We start from the raw sequence: 26945 nt of genomic DNA, 5'->3' as shown, positions 1-26945 counted from the left end.
TAGCGCACAGGTTAACTTTGGGCCTTAAAGAGGAAAACTGGTGTCGATCTGTCCAAGAGGAAGTAGGAACAAAGATAAAAGACTGGACTGGGCCCGGTCTACCAGAAGTAATTATGTTATTGCCTCCCACAACAAATTAAGAAAGTAATGATATGTTATAAAACCCCTGCTAAGTACAAAATACATATGATGCATTTCACAATAATATCTTCACTAACAGGTTATGTGCAGCGACGGCAAATTGATTCTACCTTCTATTCTGTTATTTTACATTAATTTTTTTCTTGTAATACCAATACTATAGTGATGAGCTGGGCAAGAGGGCAACACTCAAAAACTGAACCCAAAATACTGGTGACAAATGTCCTTTTCCAAAGATCAAAGTAAACTGATGGGAACAGTAACTTCTAGAGGACAAATTCATTTTCATCCACTTAGTTACAAGCTCATTCTCCAACTTTCACTCTCCATACCCACTCTACGAGAAAGTTTTGTTGTCTTCCTAAATTACAAATTATGTCAGCAATTAGTAGAAGGTCATATGAATTCCAGAAATGTGCATTTTTATTAGATTATTGCTTTTTGATGTAAATGGTAGTTTCTACTAGGATTCTTAAAAAACCCTAAAGAGAAAATATCCTTTTGGTGAAAAAAAGGTAATTGTGTAAGTTATAGAAATATGTTTTATGAAAAACCCCAAAGATAAACAAAAAATGGCATATTCCCTAGAATATTTAAAGCACTTCTGTTAAAAAAAGTCTGCTTTTCCTAAATTCAAAAGTAGCTGAGCAGAATTATCTCAAATTATGGATACTTAGAAGTTGTGGGGAGAGCACAAGTATTTAAAAGCTCCAAAGAACTATCAAGTCTATCTTTTAATATGACTTTGGCAGTATGTAGGAAATTTCAGTTTAGGAACATAACTTTATATTCATTTGTTTTGCATATGAAAACAATGAAAAAAGGAGTAAACCAAAATTTAAGATGCAAACGAAGAAGCAAGAGTAAGTCTGCTGGTTTATTAATTCTCTTAATGAATTACTGAAGTCAAATTTGCCTCTTGGAGAATGTTTTATATAAACCCCAGGGTTACCTGATACCCACTATAAAGTACTCCATTTCGAAGATTGGTCATCTTGTGATAATGGCAATATAAAACGTAGATGACCAATAAACATTGACGGGATTTCACTAAAACCTGAGTTTATTCTGGATAACTTATTTTTAAAAATGAATTCTGTAGCACAACTGAAGCCCCAAGTTTTATAAAACGAGTATCCTCATATTTAGAACTTGCATCATCTCCTCTAAAGTCCGTAATTCAGTATGTGGGGTAAGTCTGTAACAGGAAGTTGAGTTCCTCCAACAAGGTCCAACACCCTGTGAAAAGTAATAGGACCAGAACATATACTTGACATGGACGGCCTGACGTGCCAACTAGGTAAAATCACACACAGAACCCAGAATGAGTAGTCGGTAACTCCTTATTCTTTTTCAGAGGTCGCACACCCCCCCAATGCGAATCTTCACCCCAGAAACCAAAGTGCTCAGCTGTTCCTTGGACTTGGCGCCAAAAGCCAGCGAAGGGGCCTAAAAGCACGCTCCTCTAACCGGCGGGCCGGAGAGACGCAGCCGCTCGGAGACGAGCCGCGGGGCAGCCCCGCCTCGGCCGCACGCCCGCCCCCCGCGGGGCGGCTCGGGGGGCCCTCGGCCTTTCCGAGCCCCGTCTCCCTCTTCTGAGGACACCAATGGCGGCGCTCAGGCGACGAGCCGGTCCGAAAAGGAGACAGCCACCAGGAGCCCCTCCCCAAGCGCGGAGCGGTCCCTGAAGGTTAGCAACCGCCGCTCGGGTCCACGCCGCGGTGCCCCGGGTCTCGGCCGCGGCGAGCGTCCGGAGCGCGGCAGCGGGGGGCGCGGGCAGCGAGGCCGGCACCACCGCACTCGGGGCCACAGGCAAGGAGGCCCGTGGGCTGCACGTCCCTCGGGCACAGGGCGGACGCCGTCTCGGAGACAGGACGCACCTCCGAGGACCGGCCGGGAAGAAACGCCTTCCGCGCCTGCCGGAGCCAGGGCCCCCGCGCCTCGCCCCCTTACCCGGCTCTCCGTACGGAATGGTCTCGGCCCAGGCGCTCGGCTCCTCCTCCTGGATGTCCAGGACCCGGTCGATGGACTTCTGGGCCTGAGACAGGGCCTGCTTGGCGAAGCTGGAGAGCTGAGACGCGTTGAACCAACTCATCCTCCTCGTCAGCCGGCACTGGCCGGCGGCAGCACCAAGTGACAAGGCCGAGGGCCAGGCCGACCGGCGCAGGCCGGGGGAAGGCCGCAGCGCTCCGCCTCGCCTCCTTCTCCACTCGACGGGCCCTGTCAGCGGGTGCCCATGACCCGACCAGTGTCGCCCGAGCCCGGGAGGGTACCCTCAGCCCTTCCCACAGCGGAGACGAACGCGCCGGACTGCGCGTGCGCGAGCTACTTCCACGTACACAACCACCAAATCCCCGAGACCCGAGTTCCGCCGATAGACGGAAACTCGGGCGGGACTTTGACGTCACATCCGGGGTTGCCATTAGTTACCGAGGAACGCGGAACTTTCCTATTGATGCAGGAATTCTCAACTACCGGAGTTCACTATAGTTACCAACAGAGGCCGATCTTCTGGGAGGAATCGGCGAGTTTTCATGTAGGTTCCTTCGTAGAAACCCACGTACTGAATAGCGCCTTGACAGCAATCATTGCCAACAAAGGGAAATTTGGGACTTGCATTTCCCGTACTTAGCGCTTTGTCTCAACTTGGCCTTAAGGAGGAACCCTGGGTTTGGGTTTGGTTTGCCTAAAAATACTAGACATTGTATAGAAGACCTGATTCAGCCCACCTGATGGAAGGAAAAAGCCATCTTCCACAATGAGTTATAGGCTAGACCAAGGGTACAGAAGGCACAATCTCTCCCTCGCAACACATTCTCCGCCCCAGTCAAAACAAACCTGGGAGGCACTAAGCCTATCACTCTATTGACGTGTGCTGTGCGTATTTAAAATACAACTTTTTCTGCATGCACTTTTCAAACATTTAAATGAAAGAAGAAATCTGGTGGACTTCCCAGTCAGCACCTGTTTATAGCCCCTATAATGTTAAAGATAAAATTCAACCAACATTTAAAAGCCAGATTTCTATAAAAATCCAGATTTGTCGCTGATTTTGAAGGCTATGGATACCAACATGGAAGAGCCAGCAAGAATGGTTACCCCTTTTGACAAATACTTTCCACTCCAGTTTGCTACAGACCCCACTAGTCATATTACATTCTGTTATTACATTCTCTTATTACACTCTATTACTAAGAGTGTAATTACTCTATTACACTCTCCTCGCTGTGGTTATTTACCTTACCTGCCTGTCCCCTATATTTGAGTATTTCAGTATTTTTGAGTATAAAATGGAGTATTTTTCCACTGCAAGGAACCAAGACTTAAGGAATTACTTTTCTTTTAAAATATCACATTTAAACTCTGCCCTTGATAAATTATGATCTTCCAATAATTTTATCTTTCAGTAAATATTTGCATATTGAAACTTACAATTTAGTAATCTACACAAGTAGTACTAAATAACTCAGGCAACTTCAAACAGTTTAGTTAAGTAGCCTGAGAAGATGGTGTGGGGCAGATGAGAGTTGGAATCCCTCTTCCAACAGTTCTAATTGTCCAGTTTTGAGTAAATAACGTAAAATTTCTAAAAATAATTATTCAGCTCTCATATTGTCACTTTCTCACAAGGCTACTTTGAGAATTACATTGCACCTGTATAAAAGAAGTGCTAAATGTCAGTTCCTTCACGTTCAAAAATTTACACTGAATCTGTACTTTTTTAAACAGAGAAATTTATCTCATGATTTTATAATGAAACTTAAATTGTCAATTGGAGCTAGAAAGAATGAAAATTTAACCCAGTGACATGTAATCACAACTTCTGAATAGAAAACTACCATCTGTCAAAAATAAAGAGTGAGAACATATACTACATGCTTCCATACTGAGATATTAAAACTCATTTTTCAGTATTTATGCTTGATTTTGTTTTAAGCCTTATTTTGGGGGGCGGGGGGAGACACTTTAAGAGACCTTAATATAAAAACACAGCTATTCCATTTCATTACAGTATTATGTTAAAGCAAAATAATTAAATCAGTCAATATTTACTGTGGCAAAAGTATTAGTTCAGGTGCCATAAAAATTTTGTCTTAGTAATTCTGCTACACATTTATTCCATTACTACAGAACTACTATCCTTAATATATTTTTAAGTTTCAATGAGAATAGTAGACAATATATGATTTTATTAATAAATAGTGTGAATGCATCAGCGGTAACTATTTAAACATTAAATTCTTTTAAACATCCATGTCTTGGCTTTAATGTTGTGCACATTGGCCACCATGGCACTACAAGTAAACACATGAAAATATTTCCTATTTCCATGCATAGGTATTCAGCTATAACACCATTTACAAATTATTATGGACAGGGTAACCTTTGCAGTAATTGATATTCATTTTGACAGCCACAATTAAGTGAATATTAAACAAGCAACATCTATGCTCTAGATATCAAGTTGTAACATTTAATATTATTTAACTTCATTTTCTTATTTTCTTTAAAGGGACATCTTTTGTGCATGTGGGTGCTCAAAGGAAAACTGAGGAATGTATTCTCTCACCATAATAACAAAATTCACAGATAAGAGGGTGTTTGCCTCCTTCTCTAAAAGAAGCAATACATTTGCTCATAATCTTTCTCTTCAGGCATCATTTCCATATTATTAATGAAAATGCTTAAAAGCACCACCCCCCCAAATTCTGTCTTCAAGGGAAAGTTATAAAGTTAACTTTAAAGAGTGGCTCGTTATATTAAAAAAAATCAAATTCCAGCAACACTAATGCTAAAAATGAATCAATTAAATGTCTTAGTATCCATGAAGTATAACATTTCCATAAGTTTTCTATTTTGTGCAGGTTTATTTTCCTTAAGAAGTAAAATGAAGTTTGAATAGTACAGTCTGTGGTGTGGTGACATCAGCAACTGCCAGTTCTTGCCCATCAACAAGTCCCAATTCTAAAATAGAAAAAGTATAATTAACCCAAGCAAAACAATATCTCAACAAAAACAGTAACACACACATATACAAGTTAGAGTATTATTGTCAAGGTAAAAGTCAAAACCCAGTTTTCTTTAATCAAGGCAATATTATACTTGACTTCTTAGAGATTTTTATGTGTTCTTCTAAAACAGCAACTAATTCTATTACGGTTTCTAAAGACAAAAATAATTATATCATCATTTGAAGCAATTTAGAGCAAATGGAGAAGCCTTTGTTACCTTCACCTTCACCTCCCACACACACGAAGAAGAAACTGATTAGTAAATATACTCATTTAAAATACCTTTCAATGTCTTAGAGAGATTTGGCCTTGTTCGTTCTTCAATAGAGGTCACTGACTAGAAAACAATATTTGAATGTGAAGCACATTAAATAAAATTAAACTTTTAATCTAATTTTGTGAAAGAAATAAAAACTGAACACTTATCACCTGTAAATAAAGTGTTCTGTTTTTTCCTTCTAATGTGGCTGTGATGGCTGGAGATTTCATCTGCCTAAATATAATCATGAGGAAAAATGAAAAAAACAATCAAAGATCACTTTTTAAAAAACAATTCTAGTTTTTAAAGCTTTAAAATCTCAAAAAGTATTCTACAACAAAAATCCAGAACACTTACAGAGACGCACTATTGGTTAGATAATCCAAAACCTCCTGTAGTTTAGCTGATGGAGAAAACTGGATATTTTGTGGAAGCTGGCTACAAGCTGGGCAGTTTTCCTACATATAAGACACAATAAATCACACTGGCACATGAACCAATAATAAAGAGTCTCTTTAAAACAATGAAATGAAATCAAGTTGTTTTACAACCGTGCATATTTCCAAGAACAAATTCTTAACGCTTTAACCCCTGCTTTTCATTATAGGCCATTTTTTCTAAATTACTTTGCTACATCGTATTTATTTCAGGCTATACTACAAAAGATACATAGTAAGTAGCTTAGAAAATACTTAGGGTGGGCAATTTTGTTCATATTTCTAACCAGTAATTAATATTTAAAAATCAAGGTATGCACAATCAAAAAATTTTTCATTAATATAATACTACTAACCTTTCTTTCTGCTTCAAATGTGTACGTGTATAGTCCATCTACATCATTGAATACCAAGTAATTATTAAGGGGAATATACGCACTGTAATGAAAAAATGTCCATCTTTATGTAATTGAGCCAGATCCAAACAGAGATTTACATACATGTTATAAATGTAACTCATTACCTTGTGGCTATTTTAAAAACCTCAGTGGCACACACAGCTGAAGAGGGGAGAAAACAAAGATGATTTAACTCAATGAAAATTAGGCATTTAAAATTAGAATTTTTAAAAAATTCTGTTGTAAATTAGAACAGATAAATTTACAAGACTGATTGATTAAAAATAGATTAAAAAATATATATATATACTCTTATTTTTTAAAAACTGAGAAAGTTAACAAATTTTGTATTTGTAGAAGCGGTACACTTTATGACATAATGTAAGACAAAATAAATACAAGGCCCAAGAGCTTACTCCTTTTTGGACAGCTTAATTATACCAGCCACCCAAGAAGGTATCAAATTCCTAGAACACCAGTTTTCTGACATCAAGTAGCTGTAGAAATGTCAATTTAGATATTGGCTCAAAAAAACAAAACAAAATTAAGTAGTGGCCTTTTTTCCTTACCTGCAATGACGGCATTTGTGGAAGCTACAGCAGGAATGATTCGTTTTACTACCCCTGAAAAAAACATACTTATTAAAATATGGTCATATCTTTTAAAACGTAGGTTTCTTAAGTTAGACAGTATGATTATTAAATATCATTTTCTGTAACTTGACTTGTCAGGCTTTCAAGTCACAAAATACTTAAGTTTAACCATGAAGCACATTCTCATTTTATAGCATGTTAGAATGTTAAGGAAGTTACAGTAGCTGAGAAAAGTAAACTCTTCACTAAGCTTCATATAAAGATGAGGCAATACTATAACAATAGCTAACAATCAGAGGGTTTATTGTGTTCCAGGTACAGTATGAAGATCAAATAGATATTACTGGCCCACATAATGGTTGTTTCACTCTACACCTTGCACTACAGAAAATATCAAACATAGTCTTTATTTCTACTCTACTTTTTTCATATCAGTATTCAGATTTAGGAATGAACAAAGACCTACCTTAAACAATTTTTTTGAAGTACAAAATAAATATTTTATTTTATAACTATATTTGAATTGGTCATTTTAGAAAACCAAAACTTTAAAGAAAAGTAGCCTTATTATCTTGGAGTGTGAGGAAGATGTGACTTCCAGTGTGGTCAGGTTTGAAAACTTCAGGAAAAAAGGCAAATATGTAAGAAGACATGAAAGAAAGATAGTTAAGAAGTCTGGAAAGCTGTTTTTAAAAAGTTAATTCTGACCATCTGATTACGTATAATTCCAGAGGAGAAATAGGGAGGCGCTAACCTCCTGATGGTTAAATGGGTAGTTCTCCAATGAACCACATATAGGAGGATGTACTGAAAAGAGGAACAGGTAGTGACAAATGGAGAGGAATGTAACAGATATCATCCAATGAGAGCACTGCCAAAAATGATAAAGACTCCTTCCATGCCCCACTCCTCAAGAAAGCTGGACTTCACTTCCAATTTTGCTTCTGTACTTCTCATCAAGGCCCTCAATCACCAGTCCGCAAAGCACACACAAAGCAATAAAGTCTTCTTGCATGCCCCACCCCTCAAGAAAGTGGAACTTCACTTCCAATTTTGCTTCTGTACTTCTTGTCAAGGCCCTCAGTCACCAGTCCGCAAAACACACACCAAGCCCTGCTCAAAGGTATGGAAGGACAAATGAGACTACATACTGAAATGAGTTTACAGTTCCTGAATTCATTTGTTAATTCAGACAATTACCAAATGTGCACTATATGCCAGACACTATTCTAGGTGTTATGCAGGGTAGCAATGAACAAAATCACCTGCTCTCATAGAGCTTTCATTCTGGTGAGGGAGATAACACACAAGTAAACACATAGGAAAACTTCAGAGACTAAGGAATTCTACTAAGAAAGCAAAACAAAGTATGTGTTCGAGTTTACAATGGCAGCAGCAGTCCATTAGCCTGGATGATGAGGGGAGACCGTTTTGAGAAGGAGACAATTTGGGCTGAAACCTAAACCATAAGAAAGACCCAGCCATGCAATAACCTAGGGAAAGAGCATTTCTACAGAGTCAACAGAAGGGCAAAGCCCCAGAGCAGGGACGTATGAGAGTGTAAGAATGAAATATTCCTTCTTACACTCTAATGGAGGCTACCAATGGTAGGAGGCTACCATTAGTTCTGAGTAATTATAAAAAGGTAAAATAGGAAATGGCTAAGAAGTCATCTTCAGTTGAACAATCAGGAAAACTGGTTAACTTGATACCTGAGGGATACGCAGGTAGTCTTGAGGGGAAGAGCAGTCCAGGCATGCGTATCTCTAGTAGAGCTCTAAGGTGGGAATGAGGTTGGTGTTCAAGAAACACAGAAAAGGTCAGAATAGGGGGAGTACAAGAGCAACAAGGAGTGTGGAAGAATGGAATTTTCAAATGATATCACTACAACATCACTATAAGGAAATAATCACAGAAGAGAAACGGCAGATTTTCATAAAGAAGAAAAAGTTCTTTCTTGGGAATTTGGTGGTGATCTTGGACAAAATTCTAGAAAGGATAAGTCCCCAGACTAGGAAGCATTGATCACTAAGAGTGAGCATTACGATTGTTCACTGAAACAGGTTATATTGGTCAGTCAGTTACTATGACCAATTAGTTACTATGACTAGCTTGGCAACCCAGGGAAATGTGGAAGACAGTATTCAGGCTTTGGTAGAATACCTGGCAAGGTCTTTCATGATACCCTTGAGAACAAGACAAAGAAACATGAAGTACTCAAGAAAGTCTGATCATCAGAAAGAGATAAACCTAAAATTTAGGGCCAGACCAGAGTATGATTCAGAGGTAAGTTCTCTGCCTTTTCAGTCTTGTTAATTTTTTTAAATTATCTGTTAAAGAGATAAAGGATATGATTATCAAAACAACAGGTGAAATGAATCTAGAAAGAACAGGTAAGTTGGCAGGCATAAAAGAATACGTATATAAGAGAAAGAACAGCTGGTTGAATTTAAGAATCAATTTGTGGGCGGGCCCGGTGGCTCAGGCGGTTCAAGCTCTGTGCTCCTAATGCTGAAGGCTGCCTGTTCGAGTCCCATATGGGCCAGTGGGCTCGCAACCACAAGGATGGCTGTTGGACTCCTGCAAGGGATGGCGGGCTGCGCCCCACTGCAACTAACAGCAGCAACTGGACCTGGAGCTGAACTGCGCCCTCCACAACTATGATTGAAAGGATAACAACTTGACTTGGAAAAAATAAAATCCTGGAAGTACACACTGTTATCCCAATAAAGTCCTATTCCCCTCCCCCAATAAAATCTTAAAAAAAAAAAAAAAAAGAATAAATTTATGAGGACCTATACTTGAGTATAAAAATAACAAAAAAACCCTTAACCCCCTCAAAAAAACTACCATATCTACAACAGGCAGATGTGGCTTAATGATTGTATACGTGGAGAAAACATCTAGATTTTGCTGGACAACCTCAAAAAATCGAAAGTACAGTATCAATGTAAACGAGCAAACAAATAAACAACAAAAAGCCCTGCTCTCCTCTAAGACTGTATCAATTACCAGAATTATCAGAAGGCTATTATCTAAAACAAGACCAATCCTAGAATGATACATTCTAACATAGTTAAGAGAAGTATAGATGACTGAAATATGGTCAGAGAAAAACAACAAAATGGTGATTTCGAGTCATGCCACATGTCAAAGGGTTAAGGGAACTAGGGAGGAAGTGATGAAGACTTGAAGGGGATGCGACCACTGTACTCAATATGTCAAGTGCTAGTACTTCTTAAAGGATATTCGACTTATGTATGGCATACCCTGGGACAACACTCAAACTGAAGATGGAGATTTCTGCTCGACAGAATAATTGTCTAACAGTCTTGTCCGAATATGGAACAGACAGCCCCAGGAGGTGGTAAGCTGCTCTTCAGTGAAAGATAAAGTGACTGAGCTAGCTTGGATGCATTAGGGTCTCTTCCAGTCCTAAGTAAATAAGACTCAATGATTGTATTCAAGTCCTCCTAGCTAAGTAATAGCATGGATTCTGCTGAACTCATTTCCCTTCTACCAAGTTGGGGCACCTGCAAATTTCCGTGGTACTGTCACTGAACTTCAAATGGATGGTACTGTCTAAAATCACTTCTCAACTGTTTCTTCCATAGCATCCCCAGCCCCTAAAAAAGGATCATCGCAAGTTCATAATTCATGACAATTCACTAACTTACCTTGAGTGAGTCTGTATGTAACACCCCTAATATTAAATTGTGATGCTCTCTCTAGAGATTTTTGGAAAATCCATTGAATATGATCAGGGTCATCTCCATCTAACGGAACACCTTCTATTAGGGAAAAAAAAAGGAGAGGAAGACAGAAACATGTAAATGTAAATCAACGTGTTTTTAATGTAATTATCCAAATGGATAACATAGGTGAATAAGTATCTTACGTAATTAGGTTTATTACCTCCAAAAGGCTGCTCCTTAGACCACTGCAGCACCCTTACATACTCAACACAGTGTTCTGGGAGCCTGGGCATGGACGCAATGGTGCACATGGGGAAATTAACCTAGAAACACAACAAATTATTTTAAAAAGTGACTTGTATTTATGATCTAATCTATAACGGTTTCTTATATTTCATCTTGGCCGTCCACTTACAAAAACAAAACTTATACCATTAATGTTTCTAAAATTAAGAGAAAGCATCTGAGTCACTTCACTTAGGTTGATCTACCTATAAAAAGAGGTCTGCCCTACAGTTACAGGTATATAAATTTAACTTTGTTAGGCCATGAGAAGAGAAGCTCTGAATAAATTCTCAAATATGAGCACTTTGTTATGTTTACCTCATATTTAAATGCGAAGGTATAAAATGAAAGCAAATTCAGAGTTAAATTAATTCTAAGTAAATAGTCATACGATTATTTATACTTATAAATCAAATTCCAACTGTCCTTAAAAGTAGGTATATAGACGAAAATGATCTTTGGGAAGATCATTCTCATCCCTGGTATCTGTATTTCCCTGAAACAACCACAAGCAGAAACCGAAGAAAACAGATTATAGCTCTCTTCCAAAATACAGCTCTATCCCAACATACAGTTTTTTAACTGATCCTTTAGTTTCTACTCTCCAAATAAAAATTTAACACAAACGAATTATGAAAATAGTATCAAAATTATGATAGTCCATTATCTTTCCTCAAATAGAGCAGAATTTCATATTTTATCATCTTCTTAGCATGATTTTTTTTTTAATTATTTTTTTAATTTTTTATTATTTTTTTTCTTTTTTTCTTTTTTTGGTTGTTGAGAGCCCACTGGCCCTTAGCATGATTTTTAAAATGTGGTTACCCATAATTACAAATCCTACATATTGAAGAGACTTAACACTTGAACTCTAATTTCACCACAAGACACTATAAAACAGACTCAGGTGCTTTCTGGATTACCTGTGGTGGATACAGTTCCAGCGTGCATTCAATGCAAGCAGTCATTCCAGGCAGGATCACACGGGCATTTCCTTTAAAGCCTTCTGTCCCCCCATCTATCAAAGGGATAATGGAGCTTGGATCTAATACACCATCTTCATAATTTAGAAGCGATATCTAGGAAAATTATGTGAAGGGGTTAAAAGGAGAGGGAGATAACGATTCAAAAAAAGAAGCATGCTGTCAAGTAATTAGATAAGTCAATAATAGCATTACTGAGTACTAATATATCAAATCAAGGGATTATGATATTAGCAATTGATGCCCTCACCTGAAAATGAATGACTAGCAATAAACAATGACTTACATGTACTTATTTGGAAATTAAATAAACTCTGCTTTTTCAAAAATATATGAAGCAATAAACAATGAAATACACATACTTAATTGAAAATTAAACAAACTCAGATTTTTCAAATATATGATATGCAATTCTAATTTTCACTGTGTTAAGAACAACAACAGAACCTCAGAGAACCGTAACACTGAATGAAGTCTTTACCAGCATGCCATTTATCCATCTTCTGGCTATGATAGAGTCCAGTCCACAGACTATTATATGAAATTCTACAAGAAAAACAAAAATGCAAGCTTAGGTTTTTAAAATGCCAAAGCGTAATAATTTACACTTTCTAATACAAAAAGCCCACTTTTTATTATAATACAAACACACACAAACACATCGTTCTTAATTCTTGAATAATCCTTACTCAAGTCAGCATAGAAAAAAAAAAGTTAATGGTATCAAGAATTAAAACACTGCCAATCTCTTCAGTCCGTCAGCAACATTAGTGAAAAGCTAACACCAAGAGACAAAAGCAACTGAATAGTCTTCAAATAGCTACCAACTCAAAAATAGTAAGAATTTAGCGAGAATTTCAATTGAACAACTTACGTCGATAGAAAGTGTCATTAAAATCCTGAATCTTGTTGAAATGTCTGAATATACGTAAAGGAACTTAAGCTGCTAAGTTTGTAATTTGTAAAGTGATTTTGTTAATGCAATGAGGAAAAACTTATAAATGTATATTTAAAACAAGAAATAAGTCATAAATGTCCACAATAGTGGAATTCAGGGAATCTGACAAAACGAGCGCAACCCACTTTGTAACAAAACCTCTTTTCCAACTCTCTTCCCGTATCATTATGACTATTATACATTCCACTCTACTTTAGTTTTTATATAAAATCATAAGCCCTGGGAAAGCAAAATGTGTGTGTCCTCAACTATCTGCATCAAGCCAAGAGGCAATAAATGTTTAGAGACAGTAACAAGCCTACTATAGTTTCTATTTAGCTGGGTGATTTTAAGAGTTACTGAAAAGCTAATTTACAAAAAGAACTAAAATAGATGTCTCCAAAACCTTTTTCAATTGCTGATGATTTGTTATTGTTTCTTTCAGGGGGGAGGTAGTGGGAAGAGACATAGTTCTTTCTTCCTCTCATTTTATTCACTGTTTCAAGTCTCTCTCTTTTTAGCCAACCGAGTTCTAGCAGCATTCTACACCTGCCTGGAGGATGCAAAAGCAATCCTATTCAAAATTAACTGGGTGTGAATCAATCATAGCTCTTCGTATTTCATATTTTGCACTTCTGTGCAAAATAAAATTTTAACAGCAAATACATAAATTATACTTCTCTAAAATTACAATAATCCATTATATATATTTTAAAAGCAAAATAGAAAAGCGGGACTGCTAATAAAGCTATGAAAAATAAATTCAATACTATCCCTCACCTAGTGAGACCTCTATTCTTTTTTAATGTTATGCAAACAGAAGGCATAATGCAACTGCCAAAAGAGAAGCAGAGCAAATACTGGAGAAACAGCAATAGGGGACCCAGGAGCCAGCCCAAGAAATCGCATAGCCTGGATTTCTATACAATACTCAGTTTACCAGAACTAAATAATGAGGATAGTGTACACACTTTTTTTTTCTTTCTAAGAGGGGCCTGTATTTGCATCCTTAAACTTTTTATTTTGAAATAATGCAGATCCACAGGGAGTTGCAAAAATAGTACAAAGTGGTCCTGTGCGCCTTTCAACATGTTTCCCCCAATGGTTGTATTTTACATTAGTACAGTATCAAAACCACAAATGTGACATTGGTACAATGTGTGTATAATTCCATCATTTAAAAATGTATAGATTTATGTACCTACCTCCCGTCTAGATATACAACACTCCCTCACCACAATCTCCCTCATGCTGCTCCTTGAGTCACACCTCCTCTGCCCCTACACCATGACTAATCCGTCAATCACTGCCTCTCCATCTCTATAATTTTGTCATTTGAAGACTGTCATATAAATAGAATCAGACAATATAGGACCTTTAGAGACTGGCATTTTTTCATTCAGCATAATGCCGCTGATATCCATCCAAGTTGTTACATGTTTCATTAGTTGGTGCATTTTAATTGCTCAGTTATTATTCCATAGTATAGCTGTACCACAGTTAAATAATTCATCTATTGACAGATATTTTGATTGTTTCCAGTTTTTGACTACTGCAAGAAGCTGTTATGAATTCAAGTTTTTATGCAGATGTTAAGTATCACTTCTCTGGGATAAATGCCCAGGAATGAAACTGCTGGGTCACATGAAAAGTGCATGCTTGATTTTTAAGAAACAGTCAAACTACTTTCCAGATACTATATTATTTTACATTTCCCACCAACAATGTATGAGTGATCCAGCTTTTCTGTACCTTTGCCAATATTCGTTATTATAATTTTTATTCTTTTTAGCTATTCTAATAGAGGAGTGGTAATATCTCAATGTGGTCATAATTTGGATTTGTTATAGCTAATGATGTTGAACATCTTTTCACATCTTCTTTAGTGAAATATCCCTTCATGTTTTTGTCTATTTTCTAATTGTACTGTTTTCACTGTTGAGCTTTGCAAGTTCCTTATGCATTTTAGACGAGTTGTTTGTCAGTTACCTGCTTCATAACCATTTTCTAATCTGCAGCTTGTCTTTTCATTCTCTTTACAGGGTCCCTCACAGAGCAAACATTTTTAATTCTGATGAAGTTCAATTTATCAATTTTTTCCTTTTATAGATCATGCTTTTGATGTGGTCTAAGGACATTGCACCAAGCACCAGATCCCTAAGATTTTCTCCTGTTATCATCTCAAGTTTTAATTTTACATTTGACACTTAAACCTATGATCCATTTTGATTTACTTTTGGTAATTTTGATTAAGTCGGGATCTTTTTTTGCCTATGGATATCTAATGGTGCCACCACAATTTGTGGAAGAGATTATCCTTCCTCCATTGAATTGTTTTCGCACCTTTGTCAAATATCAATTGGCCACACTTGCATGGGACTATTTCTTGTTTTTTTTTTAATTGTTTTACTGATCTGTGTATCTCTCTCTGGCAATACTACACAATCTTGATTTTTGTAGCTATGTAAGTCTTGAAATTAAATAGTAACACCTCCCACTTTGTTCTTTTTCAGCAGTTTTAGGTATTCCTTTGCCTTTCTATATCAATTTTAGAACAATTTTGTCCATATTGAAAAAACAGCTCCTGGGATTTTGGTAGAAATTGTGTTAAACTCAGATACAAATTTGGGTAGAAGTGAAATCTTTACTATGTTGAACTGTCCAATTTTTGAACATGAAATATCTCTGCATTTGTTTAGAACTTTTTTGACTTCTTTCATCAGCATTTTGTAGTTTTCAGCATACAAATCCCATACTTGTTTTTTTTATACCTAACTTTGTTTTGAGGGGTTGTAAATGGCATTGTATTTTAAATTTCAGTTTCAATTTTCACTACAATATAGAAATACAATTGATTTTTGAATATTGATTTTGTATCCTGTGGAATTTTCTACATAGCAAATACCATCTTCTGAATTTCTATAAAATACTAAAAGTTCCCCTAACTTAAAGGTGCTGAAGCCAACAGAGTGTGAATATTCCTTAAAAATACTTTTTATAAAAATAAATTGATGCTAACACACTTTCCATTTGGATAATAATATACTGACTGTCTAGTCTGTCTGCTACGATAAGGAGATCCAGCCTAGTAATTTACAATCTAGTAGAGGAGACATGCAACTGACACTGAAATTAAGGGTAATAATGCAAAATAAATGATGACAACGGTGACAGAAGCTTAATCTAAAAATTAGGGCAAAAAAATTTATGTAACCTTAAGAAAAGATTGGAAGGATATAAATCAAAGTGTTATCAGCAGTTATCTCAGTATTAAACCTACTGCTGATGATCTTTTTTTCTGTTTGCTTATCTGTGTTTTCTACATTAAATATGGCTTTTATAATAAAGAAAACAAAAGCTTTAAAAAAATTAATGTTTTTGTCAAAAGGATACGGAACTACATTACAATTAGGAACTCTGTCATTAAGAAATTCTGCAGCAACTTCAGCTTTAGGTCTTCCAACATCTTTAGGCCTATAGGAAAAATTATATTTAAAATTATCATTCATGATATAAATCTAGACAATCTACATAGTTTAACACATAAAATAGAGAATATTTAGAAGAAATATTTTTTCTAAGTATTTGTGATGAATAATCTAGTGTTACTCAACACTAAATGTCAACCTTTGTTGATGTTCCAAATGAAGCATTTACAAGTACTGACAATTCTAAATATTTAAATGAAAATGTGAAGGTTTTTTCCCCCCACGTAAAGCATAATAATGACATGTTTCTTTGTCATTTCTCATTGTGGCATTTCCCAATGTAAAAAACTATCCCAGAAACAGAGCCTTCCAAGTTATCTGCCCTGAACCGTAGACCTTCAAGGTGTTACTATGTAGGTCTTGGCTGAAATATATACAAATTCTAGGGATAATAAGAACCTTCATTTATCCCCTTCTTCCCATGTGTGCTGATTTAGTGTCCCATAAAAAGCCATAACCACATTTTGGAAGGAGTAATTCCAAAGGCATTATCTAAAATTGCAAATGTCACCAATATTTTCAAGAAGCTAAAAATATAAGGCCTCAAAAGATCACTCTTAGATAATAAGCATAGCTATAGATAGAAAAGACATGAATTCATTCTTCTAATCTCATGGCAAATGTTATTTTCTTTCCTAATATTCCTCATACTCCACATGAATCACTCCCTCATATGTACATCGTAAGTGATCCATTACTACTTTTTCACAACATATATTTTGTTATACACATAGGTCTATCATATCCCGCAGACTATGAACACCTGGAAGAAAATGATCATGTTCTCAACTTTTTGTATTCCTTCATATCTAAGCAGAGTAAACACTAGAAATAAGCAAAAAAATTTTTTAAATCAATGTGTTTATTAGTAATATTTCATTTAAAATTGGAATTTTAAGGAAAAAAATACTTTAGCAGGTGAATTTTCCTCTCTCCAATAAAGCAGTGTTCTTGGGTCTAGTACAAATCAAGGAACTTGATTTCAGTATTGCATTCAGCTACTCTTCACCAGGTATGTAGGAGGGACAAAGTAGACTGTCAAGATTCTTTTAAGTTGTGGATTTTATGTGCTTTTACAGTAGAACTGAAACAAAATAACTCCTAGATTGTTTCTATGGAGACTGTTTACTACACTCCCATTCCAGGATTAGGAAATCAGATGGCTCCACCTAAAACCTACACCTTGAATAAAATGGCCTTTCACACACATCAGCCTTGCCGGCCATTTTAATCCAACTATTTAACCTTGAAAAAAAGTATCTACCCTGAGGGTTGCTCCAAGATTAAATGATGTAATACATAGATTTCTTAGGATGCACTTAATAAATCCTAAGCACTCAATAGTTAACTATCAAGGTCTTCAATCATTATTTTAGCCATAAATTAAAGGAAATGGCCATTATTTTCATAACCAATCATTTCAGTAGTGTTTTCTTAAAGAACATTTATACACCAAAATTTGTCGGACCAGCAAGGGCCCAAAAACTTTTCTATAGAAAGGGAAATTTCAAAGGTTAAGAAATATACAAAGAAAAAAATACATAAAAGTTAAATGTACAATTCACACTGCAACAACATTTCAAAGACTTGACTTAGTTTAATCCAACCTTTAATCTCTTTAAGATTTTCCAAAATGACTACCAAAATGATAGTTTAATGACTATCCTAAAACTTATCTTTTCTGCTAACCTAAACTTATCTTATATACCCAGGACTAACTGATTGCTTTCTGTCAGTACCCTAATTACGAGAGAAGAAAAGTCCATTCATTACCTCTCCGTACCTGCAATTCTTTAACTAATAGACACTTTTATCTAGCCACTCAAACCCTTAAATGTCACATGCTAAAATTCACTAATGATCGTTCCCTCAAATCTGCGTATGTCCCGCTTCCAGTTGTTAAAATCATTTCTCCAGTTGTTAAAATCATTTCTTCCAGTTCTTAAAATCATTCCAGTTGTTAAAATCATTTCTAACAAATCATTCCTAAATGATTATTATATTTCATGTAATCCTAAGGTATGTCTATCCCTCTTTGTTGTATTGCAATTGCTCCTGGGTTTTCTTTCCTTAAGTCTTCATTTCCCTCCCCTTCTGTAAAAAGCTCTAACTCCATCATAACTTTATCATCCCGGAGTCACCATTCAAAGACTGGTTCACAAGTCCTCACCAATATATCTCACTAGGGCCTAATATTCCAGCTACTGTTCTCTTATGAAATCACCAGAAGAAGAGCTAAACTCTGTGTCTTTAGAGCACAATCACCTCAAAATCACATAAACTTTTTGGAAATTTCTTTAAGATATTAAAACTTACCTAAATAAAAACTGCCTATTTAGATTGGAAACATCTATAGTGTCCATGTCTATAACGTGAATCTGTCTAAAACCAGACAATGCCTGTGGGAACAAAAAGAATCCAATTAAGCACAAGTTTTCTCATATTTGAAAAATTTAAGGTTTGCAATGTAGTCCTAAATCTACAAATTCTCAATCATAAATTCTACATAATCGTATTCGATGGCTAAAGAGTCTTACAATGCATGCGTAATTCATGGTTCTTGTAAATGTCAAAAGAGTGCGGCAACTCAGTTTTAAACAGTCTATGACCAAAAGAGAACAACTCAAAATTTCTACAATTGTTTTATAATCCCATAAATACATTTGTAAAGTTTGTTCCTTTGCTGCTGCTATATACTTTAATTTTCCTAGTCTGACTAATTAACTGGGCTTATTATTATTTTTTCAGAATATTGTTAAAAACAATTCATGTAAGCTTTATCTAGGTTGATACAACATTAAGCATGCCACGATTCAGAAATAACCATTATAAGGTATATATCATAAACACACACACATAGGTACACTGCACATATAGTAGGAATATCTTAAAAGTACTGACTCAAGAACAAGCAATCGAAACAGCTAGGGAAAAATAAAAACTGTTGTGTTCCAACAATAATACCATGAATTTTAACAGTACAACTACTGCTAAAATATACTAGAAGCAAAAGAGTGAAAAAAAAATAAGTCTTATTAATTAATTATGCTTTTCTGGTCTTGGTCAGTTTACTTAAGTGATCAAATTAAATCACTTGTCAATTATTTCCCCCATTTTCTGCCCGGTTCTGTAACGAGAGAAATTCAAAAGAGCGGTCCATACTTGTTTTCTCAAGCTCCTTTCTTGTGCTTACTTTAACAAGCTTTCACTCCCACCACTCCACCGAAAACTACACTTGTCAAAATTATCAGTGATCTCCACATTGCTCCCTTCTATGATTAATTTTCAGTCTCTCTGACCTTACCCATCTGAAGCATTTGGCACTGTGTGGATCAATTCCTTAAAACACATTCTTCACTTGGTCACCACACTTATGAGAATTTGAACACTCCTAAAAAATTGGTTCCCACTTCACCACACTCAGGAGTTTTCCTCCTACTTTACAGGCCAGAATTTAGAATGCCCTTGTACTTAGTTCTGGTAATCTCAGACAGTCTTACAAGAAAAAGCATCATTCAACAGACATCTCAAACTCAACAATTTCCAAAACCACTTAACCATCCTCGTTCAACACCACCACCAAACCTGTCCTTGCCCAGTCTCCCTCTTTTCAGTGAATGCTAATCCCATCTTTTCAGTTGCTCAGGGCAAAACCCTTGTCGCATCATTCCTGACTCATCTCTTTCTCTCATGTCCCACAACCAATCCATTAGCAAATCCTGGGGACTCCATCTCCAAAACATATCCGTAATCTGAGTGCCTGTCACCACCTACAATGCTAGCACCCTGTTCCAAGTCACTATGGTCTCTTGCCTAGATTACTGCAACAACCTCCTAACTAGCCTCTCGGCTTCCTCCTATATTCTTCGTTTAGGTTTTTTGCAATACATCAGCCACAGTGATCCAGGTTCAAGGTCAGATCAAGTCACCTCAACTCATCTGCTTAAATCTCTCCAACTGCCTGACTCGGAATAAAAGGCTAAGTTCTTATAGTAATCTCCAAAGCCTTTTGTGATACTCATTTCAATTCCCTCCATCTCCCACGACCTCTCTGATATCCTCTGCAAAAAAGCTCGCCTTACCCACTTCTGCTTTAGCTACAGTGACCTCCTCACTGTCCTGGAACGTAACAGTCAACCTCCCACTTCACAGCTTCTGCACTTGCTGTTCCCTCTGTCTAGAATGTTCCTGCTTACCTTTTGTTCAAATAGCACCTTTTTATAAACCCTGTCCCTTCCCTCCAGGCCACCAGTCTTCCAACCATTCTTTCTCCAAAGCATTTATTACCATCTGACATATTATGTGTCTTTTTCCTTCCACTAAAATGTAAGCCCCACACACACAGACACCTGTCTGTACTGTTCAATGCTCTATCTTTAGCATCTAAAATAGTGCCTGGCATGTGGAGGAGGAGACAATCAATGTTTGCTCAAGCAGTATTGTCATGTCCTTTTTTTTAGAATGAGCCTTGGGGGGTCTACAATCAATTTTGAAAAAGATATGTATTTCTTCTGTACTTATGTCTGAAATAAGCAAAGTTAGAAGTGGTGAAATTGAAACCCTTAGTTTTCTTCTTTTATGTAAGAGGTTATTACAAAGCAGTAAATAATATGGCCACTCCTAAAGTTACTTGATGACTACTCCTGAGATCTAATCTCCAATTACTTTACATTTTAAATTAGTATATATCACATTTGCAAACAGCTTCAAAATGGAAAAAGTTAAGCATTAGGGAACTTGTGCATACAATGCCTACCAAAACCACTGCTCATTCTTTCCTTCTAGAACTCTTTGGTTCTCACAAAGCTATAGTATTTATGTCTGGTGAGGTTGTCATTTTGGCACCCCCACAAAGTACCTTACACACACTGCTATTTATTTTGTGTGTGAGTCATCTCCCCAGTGGAACCTCAAATTCATTAAGGACAGAGACCATGATGATCTACAATCCCCACAGAACGCAGGACAGCACTAAGTACCATGAAGCATACAAAGTTTTTACAGTTTCACTAGGAGTGACATTAGTATTTCCTAGCAAAATTAATGCAGCTGTTTATATTTAAACTTTAGCCCCTACAACTCGACTAAGAAACAATGGCTTAAAAACCGAAGGTGTGGGGGCAAAAAAAACCATTAAAAAATTTAAAAAAAAAAACAAAAAGAAAAATTTTAGTCCCATCGCTGACTTTTTAGGTCCTTCATCTGGTTCTTTCATTTGCTTCAGTTTCTAAGGAGTCTATTCTAGCATTTCCACTTTTCTGTGTATCCCCGAGAAGCCTAGTAAATATCAACTCTAAGTCAATTCTCCTCCTATCCATTTTTGTTACATAAACTGATACTTATTTTTTTTAAAAAGCTACTTTATGGTTATCGGAAGTCAATGGAACCAATTAATTAAATCACAAATTATGGATTTCCAATCAGTATATAAAAGTTTCACTAAATAGTGACCTTCTCATAAAATGTTATTCATTAAAAACAAATTGATGAAAAAAGAAAACAAGGCTCCACTTTCCCAAATTTTTGGGTCTATTATCATATTGTCATCAAATATTAGTCTGATTAGGTCATGTATTGATCAGTGAAGTGAAAAGAATTGACTAAGAACTGATGACCTGCATTAGATTCCAGGCCTATCACTCTAACCCAGAAAATCTTGGGCAAGCCATTTAATCTCTCTGAACCTGTATCTCCCTCTATATAAAATGAGCCAGTGCCCTACCCACCTTAGTGGGTTACCTTAAGGTACAAAAGAAATAATAAATTCTTTGAAATTACATGTTAAAATGTGAATTATCAGTTTTGTTATTTACTTCACTGATGAATGAGCACTTTCCAAGAGGAAGCACAAAGATTTCTTTGATAAAAAGCAAAGAAGAAAACACAAGAATTTATATCAATGATTTTACAGTTGAGAACTTTAGAATTTAAAATATTCCAAAGTTATATCATCATTCTAATTACTGTCTGGAATCTGACCTGCTAAACTTATCTAACAAAGGCTCAAGACAATGGTTAACAATCATAATAAAGAAATTTCCTAGTATGACAGAAAAGGAAAATTATCACAAAGGAGAAAAAAATACATATTTTGTATATATATACACATATATATATATATATTACCAGATTTTTCAGGAGCTCACATCCTAAACCGCCAGCTCCAATGACTAGAACTTTACATGTATCTAACAAAAACTGGAGAGACTGTAAAGAATGAAAAGGCATATTAAAATCTAGTTGATAAAAACCATTAAGTATCATCAATACAACAAGCCATACAGTTTCTGATGTTTCCATGAAAAATGCAAATAAGGATAAAGAACAGACCTTCTATTTAAATTTATGAACAAGGTAGAACCAGAAATTCTATAACCCTAGTGATTTAAGAGCATTTCAATTTAAATGTTTTTAATTGACTTTTATAGAATGAAATTAAAAGGCCATTTCTAATAAGAAAAACTATGCCTAGCTAAGAGTTATCTTTTTTTAACTTTGAAAAGGGATGGAAAACATCAGGTTCATTATTTAACTGACCTCCTAAAAATAGAAAAGTGTGAAAATCTTAAGAAGATCAAGCACTCTTAAGAACAGAGTATTTAAAGGTCTTAAGAAAAAAAGAAATAGTAACAACATTGGCTTTTGAATATAGTGAGTGAAACTTATAAAACATGAGATGGCAGGAAGAAAAAAAAGACAAAATTCTTAGAAAACTGCATGTCAACAGAGATACAATTTGAAACAATCGCTTAATAAAAGTATCGTAATTATGGGGGCGGGGGGAAATCAAAGGACAAGAAAATACGAGATCCGAAGAAAGACAGAATACTGTTATTTCTGTCCAAGATTAAAGAAAAATTATTCAGATGAGAGTGTGTCAAACCCAAGAGTTGGCACCTTAATTTTAGGAGTAGCATAATATATCAATTTCAAAACAGTATCTCTTTATAAACACAAAAGGACATAAAACTTTACTGTAAAGAATACTTTTTTCTACCTTGTAATAAAAAAACAAGTTTTATCTAATTGAACATTCACTTTAAATCAGACACTATTAGTCCAAAATTCTATTCCTCATTATACAGCAGTCACATAATTTGTAACATGCAATTAGTTATATTCAATCCTAAGATGCTCATTTCAACTAAATTTCAAAATTTAAACAAGTGCATCTATATTCCTATGAAAATTAATCTCTCATAGCAACGCTAAAAACGGGTGTGTCTCAGAAATCATTTAAACTGGAATTTAAAATGAACTATAATGTAGAATTCTAAACGAGGTTATAGTTATTTTACTTGAAGAATTTCAACATATTACATGAGAAATGTGAAAGTGACTCAAATATTAATCATTCAGATAAAATCAGTTGCAAACATTGAATTTAGTATTTCAAGATAACTTATACAATTGTATGAGTATTTTATTATAAGAGCAAATGAAAAAGAAAGCATTTTGCTATCTTTGAAACACAAAACTATTAGAGGAGTTATTTAAAAATAAACGTTTCTCACTTCAGTGCTCGGTTCGAAATCAGGGTGTGTGAAGGGTCCAGATCGCTCGAGGAACTTCTTTACATGGTTCCAGCGACCTTCCCAGTCTCCAGTGTCCCCACACCCACCATCAACAGCCATTCTGCACAGAACACAGTAAATTCAGCTGCAAAGGTCAGTATGAAAAAGCCACACTTAAACAACTATTATGGTTTCCCCAAATGAAAAGGTAATCACACCAGACCTGCTCAAATAAAAAGGGAAACATTTAATGTGATTGTGCTTATGCTTTTAATTTTTTTCTTTGCTATTATAATTTGTTTAAAGTTAACTGCATGTGTTTGATGAAATAAATCAGTCTACATGTTTCTGGGTTCCTAAAGCAAGCCAAATCAAATTTGGGATATTGTCTAATCAAGAAGAAATGGGTTTTTCTACATTTGGAATTTACAAAAGGTCACTGCAAACTTCCCCAATCTGTTTCTTCAACACACTTAGATCAGGAAATATCAGTTACAAAAAAAACAAATAAGCACATAACTCCACTTTCAGAATTGTGATGCTTCAAATCTAGGATTCATTTCCAAGTTTGAAAGGTGTGATTTAAAAATAGTTTTGATGAGAATTTTTACACATTTTTTTCTCTGAAACAGAGGTTCCTATTTTCAAAAAGAAATCTCTCAATCCTGTGAGATGGTTTTTGTTGCCCCTGAACACAGAAAGTTTTAGGTTAGATTATACCACAGGTAGGCATTTTCATCTAGAAACCTTTTAGAACATACAACTGAATATGATGGGACTCTTCTAACAAAATACATGTATTTCCTCCTCCGTGCAAAATTCATGTTTGGTTGTAATTATTTTTAATTTTCAAATTTCCTATAATCCCATAATTTCGACCTTCAAATATATTATTAATATCTAATTTTAACAAAAGGTACCGAGAAGTATTGTCTGGCAACAATGACCGTAAGTTTTGATGTCATGGCTGGGTTTGTTCCACAATTAATAGCATTGTGACCTTGAGCAGATTACTTAACAGCCATTAACCTCTTCTGTAGATTGTTTCTAGTTACTTAAGGTCAGAAGGGGAAAGAGATAATCTACACAGAGGCCTTAGCGTAATACTTGGCACACAGTAAGCATTTGAACTTTGTTCTTTTGAGCAAAAGTGGAAAGGAAATGAAAGGCGGGAAGGAATGTGAAACGAAGCTTGTCACTCCAGTCCCCTGGCAACTGGAATTGAACTTTCTGAGAGACACCGACAGACTCGGGTGCACTGCCGATGGGATTTGGCACAGAAATGACTAACTCACCACACCCACTGCAAGAGCACTTTCTTCCCCTCCCATGTTGGCAGGAGCACAAATGTGGGTTGGCAGCGTTGGAAAACACTGTTAAATGTATCTCACCGCACAAAACTAAGCATCTGATGAGAAACAGAGTGTGTAATAAATGGGCAAAATAAGCTCTGTGGAGTCAACGCTCTCCTGTAGGAGTCAATTATTCTGCAAAAATGACTGACGTGCTTAGTACTGTACCACGCGGAGTTCTCGCAGAAAGTCTGCAATTAGTACCATCGTGTCAGTGTTCACGAAAGGCCAAAGACGGCCGAAGGCCCGTTTCGTGTGCTTAAGGCTCCCCTGCACAAGGTCACGTCTCGGACAATTTGGGGGGAGAAGATGGGAACGCAAGGGTGCTTCCGCTGGACCTTTAGGTCAAGCGGCCGGCGGGCCCGTGCCGGAGCTGCGGCGGCCAGTGCGGCCGGCGCCCTCCTGAGGCCAGGACCGGCCGGCCGGGCGCTGGGCTCCAGGGCTCGGGGCGGGGACGAGGCCGCGCGGCCTGCGCACTGGGTGCCCCCCTCCCAGCCCCCCGGGCCCGCTGCGGCTGGTCCCCTAGGCCTGGGGTGGGGGGGAGGCGGGGGTCCCCGGAGAGGGCCCCGGCCTCCCGGCAGCACTAACTTCTCAGCCAGCAGCTCCTCTATTCTCCTTCTTTTCTTCTCCCTAAAAGAAAGAGAGAATAAAAGAAGGGTCAGCATCACGCTACACATGGGCGCCGCGAGAGGATGGGGGGCGAGGGGACGGGGCGGGGGGATGGGGGGACCCCGGGTGGAGGCGGCGGCCGCCCACCGCCACGCTCTCTCACAACCCAGCCCTGCCCGGCGCGCCTGCAGAGCCCGGATACTTACGGCTCCTCGCCATCCGCCATATTGTTCCCCGCCTCTTCCCAGGTGCCCCCACGGCGGGCCGGGCCAGGCTCAGGGGCGGGACCGGCGGGCGTGACGGAGAGGGGCGGGGCGGGGCCGGCGGCGCGGGGCGGGGCGGGGCCGGCGGCGCGGGGCGGGGCCGGCGGGGCGGGGCCGGCGGGGCGGGGCCGGCGGGGCGGGGCCGGCGGGGCGGGGCCGGCGGGGCGGGGCCGGCGGGGCGGGGCCGGCGGGGCGGGGCCGGCGGGGCGGGGCCGGCGGGGCGGGGCGGGGCCGGCGGCGCGGGGCGGGGTCTACAGAGCCGGGCTGCCCTTGCTGATGCTTCCGCGTGCTCTAAAGCCTTTCTCTGTAATTATAATTTTAATTAACTTCGCTCAATTAAAGAAATCTTATCCAGTGTATATTGTTAGGCTGCGTGAAACTCTATGTGTAACACATTATGTTTATTCAATTTATATGTTAATAATTATGTAAAATGGTATGTTCTATGAAAAAGCTCCTGGAAGAGCCACCCTAATATGCCAGAGCTTCCATCTGAGGCAAAGCATCAGGGAAATTTTCACTTTCTTCTTCTGAGGACGGTTCCAACATGTTTGCATAACGGCACTCATTTTAAGAGTAAAATTTTTCTAGATCAATTTATAGGGGTGGGATAAAGATATTTTCTTTCTTTGTTAATACGAATATTAACATTAAGTGTCACATCATTCTGTCAGGTGAGAAACTCCGTGGAAATGAAACTAAATTGAAAGAACTTTTCTTGTGAGAAAAAGTTTTATATTTAGGTAGGTGGAAGAAAAATATAAGGAAAAGAAAAGCACAAAAATTAAAGAATAATTTAGACCATGATCTCATTGCCTAAAGATAAATGGCAATATAGAGTAGGTATTTTCCTCCAGAATCAAAAATTGATAGATGTGTGTGTGTGTGTGTGTGTGTGTGTGTGTGTGTGTGTGTATTCGTGTATGACCGGATACAGAAAAATAATCAGATGTAGATATGCATACATATGTATATCCTT

At 37.3% G+C, this 26945-nt stretch overlaps 2 protein-coding genes across 3 annotated transcripts in view; both read right to left on the bottom strand.

Moving 5' to 3' along the window:
- The window catches only part of TMF1 (TATA element modulatory factor 1), a 30854-nt gene extending 28350 nt beyond the window's left edge, over window positions 1-2504 (bottom strand). Inside the window, exon 1 of the mRNA XM_081071551.1 lies at window positions 2095-2504. Coding sequence (XP_080927677.1) covers window positions 2095-2236 — 142 coding nt within the window. The 5' untranslated portion in view covers window positions 2237-2504. The remainder of the gene's footprint in view (window positions 1-2094) is intronic.
- Window positions 2505-3864: 1360 nt separating this feature from the next.
- UBA3 (ubiquitin like modifier activating enzyme 3) lies at window positions 3865-25990 on the bottom strand. Of its 2 annotated transcripts, XM_081071552.1 has the most exons (18): window positions 25910-25978; window positions 25683-25724; window positions 23743-23863; window positions 22355-22435; window positions 18545-18627; window positions 16134-16214; window positions 12678-12721; window positions 12285-12349; window positions 11744-11899; window positions 10756-10858; window positions 10518-10631; window positions 6817-6870; window positions 6373-6409; window positions 6206-6287; window positions 5770-5870; window positions 5583-5646; window positions 5436-5490; window positions 3865-5106 (listed from the first exon to the last, which is right to left on the bottom strand). In XM_081071552.1, the coding sequence occupies exons 1-18, from the start codon at window positions 25927-25929 to the stop codon at window positions 5018-5020; spliced, it is 1392 nt and encodes a 463-aa protein (XP_080927678.1). In that variant the 5' UTR covers window positions 25930-25978; the 3' UTR covers window positions 3865-5017. The 2 variants fall into 2 exon arrangements, with proteins under 2 accessions (XP_080927678.1, XP_080927679.1); XM_081071553.1 differs by lacking the exon at window positions 25683-25724 and having other exon boundaries at window positions 25910-25990.
- Window positions 25991-26945: the final 955 nt, after the last annotated feature.

The sequence above is a fragment of the Rhinolophus hipposideros genome (assembly GCF_964194185.1).
Source record: "Rhinolophus hipposideros genome assembly, chromosome: 14".
NCBI lineage: Eukaryota > Metazoa > Chordata > Mammalia > Chiroptera > Rhinolophidae > Rhinolophus > Rhinolophus hipposideros.
The sequence above is the reverse complement of the archived record's forward strand: the minus strand, read 5'-3'. Positions and strand labels throughout refer to the sequence as shown.